Below are 2,342 nucleotides of genomic sequence, written 5' to 3'. Positions count from 1 at the left end.
GGGTCCAGCGTGTTCGACTTCCTCATCCACCGAGTGAGTGCGACGTCCAACGGGTTAATGCGCTCATCCAACGGCTTCGACGTCCAACGGGTTTGGGTCCAACGGGTTTGACTTCCAATGGGTTACCCTGACCTTGACCTCCCTGAACACCCCTCACTCTAACCCTGACTCTGACCACCTCATCCTCCACCCCAGCCTCTACCCTCACTCTTTGTAACCCTAACCCTGGCCCCATTATTGTATGGGATAATGCTCTTTAAAACTCCAATATTTTTGAACCCCCCCCTCTACCTTCTGATATAATCGTCCAGCGTGCTCGACTTCCAACGGGTTGATGGGTTCATCCAACGGGTTCGGGTCCAATGGGTGAATGGGCTCCTTGGACGGGTTTGACGTCCAACTGGTTTGGGTCCAGCGTGTTCGACTAATGTTTGTTTTTCTGTGATTAAAATCACTCCAGAATGAAGCCTTTCCGTTTTTTTATATATTTTGCTATTTTTATTTACTTTGTTGATCTTGCACCGCTTTGCGCCGCTCCGTTGCCTGGGGTGAAAATATATATATTTAGTTGGGTCTGGTTGGGTTGATGGCTTACCCCATCAAACATCGCACCTCAACTCATTGACTTTGACACTAAAATTTAACCCCTTCCCGGCGGAATTATCGCTTTTGATTTGGATATGTTGTATTTCATATCCACTACGGCCTACATGCAAAGTTTGAAGTCAATTGACTCCGTGGTTGATTAGACGTTCAACGTCTGAAACCAAATGGAATGTACGCCCAATCTGCCCTGCTCTGATTGGTCGGTTTTCTAAGGTTTTCTAACCCTAAATGGAATGGACGTCCATTCCACCCCCACCTGTTGGATAGATTGCCGCCAACACATGTAGCCATTGTGGATGAGCAGCTCATGTATTGGTTTGTTCAATTCTGTGGATAATATCAACTGCCTGAGATCATGCGCGATATGATCCCACCGTTGAATTATCTGCTTGATACTCTGTGTGGCTGTATACTTTAACTGATGAGTTGAACCCTTCAAATGCCGTTCAATTTCTGTTGGCCATACTGCATACTTGCATTGACGGCATATGATGATGGGGTATGATTCACACTGAATGAAAAATTGATGTTCCATGTTAATGAAGTCAGTGTATTCTTGAGTTGATATATATATATATATATATATATTCTTTGAAAATGAAGTATAAACACACTTCACTCGACAATGATAATTTGCTCTAAATTTAAGTTTTGTAATGCTTCTAAGCAATTGCAGATCAATACTTAAATGTATGATGTTAATTTCTGTCTGATTGTTATTTCGCTGATCTGTGACCGTTTTGATGATGGTAGTTGCCCTGGGGCGAAATATATATATTTAATATTGATAACTCTGCAAAACAACTTATCTACCTTAATGTTGTAATAATATGATTTTCTGATGAAATTATGTCTTGAAATTAAATATCATACTCTGTATATATAATATAACTGGCTCCTGAAGTTTAAGGTCTGGTTGTGATGAGTTGTCTATGAAAATATAATATTATACATTTTATAACGGAGGTGAAAGGCTGATTTGTATTGAAATTTATAAAGATGACAGCTAGCTGCTGAAGTTGGAAATCTGGTCATAATGAATTGCATGAGAAAAATATATATCTTTTATCATTTATAGCTCTATGTTGTCATCTATTTCTACTGTTACATATGATGGCTGCTGTTTTTGAGCTTTTCTGCTAACGCTCTTTTCCATGTTCCGTGCCCGCTTTCGCACCCCTGGGCCTGGGTTAAACCCCAGGAATTCATGCCACTCCCGGCTGACAGCCTGGTACCGCACACGCCGTGCCTCAATGTGGCCTGGTGCCTCCTGCAGCCCCCGCGCATATACTGTACCTGCAGCCCAGGATCCATGGCCTGCCTGCTGGTCTACTGCCGCATCATCTGCCTCATATTCCCGCTTGAACCCTCCACAGGACAGGTGCATACGCGAGATGGCAATGGCGGCATGCCGCCAAGTGATTACATTGAGCTTGGTCTGGAAGTGTGTCTTTGCCTCGCGCTGAGCACCCACCCGCACCGGGCTGCTGTCCAAGGGCCATGCCTCCGCAGCCAGAGAATGGGTGACCGCAGCCCCCCTTGGCATCACTGTCTCCATATCAAACCGGCTGGACCGCCCGCTCAAAAGGAAAAATCCACCCAAAAGTAATACACCACCGCTCGGAATTGAAACACCTTCGGAGGTTGGGGGCAAAAGGGTTCTGATGGCGGTCAACACTCGGTTCCACCGTGGTCTGGCTCAGCTATCCTTCTGTGGGCTCTCTATTATATATTTT

At 44.7% G+C, this 2,342-nt stretch overlaps 1 protein-coding gene across 1 annotated transcript; it reads right to left on the bottom strand.

Moving 5' to 3' along the window:
* Positions 1 to 1,612: 1,612 nt before the first annotated feature.
* HCAG_09117 (predicted protein) lies at positions 1,613 to 2,164 on the bottom strand (the record flags this gene model as incomplete). The annotated part of the gene is made up of 2 exons (XM_001535896.1): positions 1,613 to 1,668; positions 1,903 to 2,164. The coding sequence occupies 2 exons, from the start codon at positions 2,162 to 2,164 to the stop codon at positions 1,613 to 1,615; spliced, it is 318 nt and encodes a 105-aa protein (XP_001535946.1).
* Between the last annotated feature and the right edge of the window lie 178 nt (positions 2,165 to 2,342).

The sequence above is a fragment of the Histoplasma capsulatum genome, genomic scaffold, assembly GCF_000149585.1.
Source record: "Histoplasma capsulatum NAm1 scaffold_22 genomic scaffold, whole genome shotgun sequence".
NCBI classification, from domain to species: Eukaryota; Fungi; Ascomycota; class Eurotiomycetes; order Onygenales; family Ajellomycetaceae; genus Histoplasma; species Histoplasma mississippiense.
Note: the sequence above shows the minus strand (reverse complement) of the source record. Positions and strands in the feature narration are given on the sequence as shown.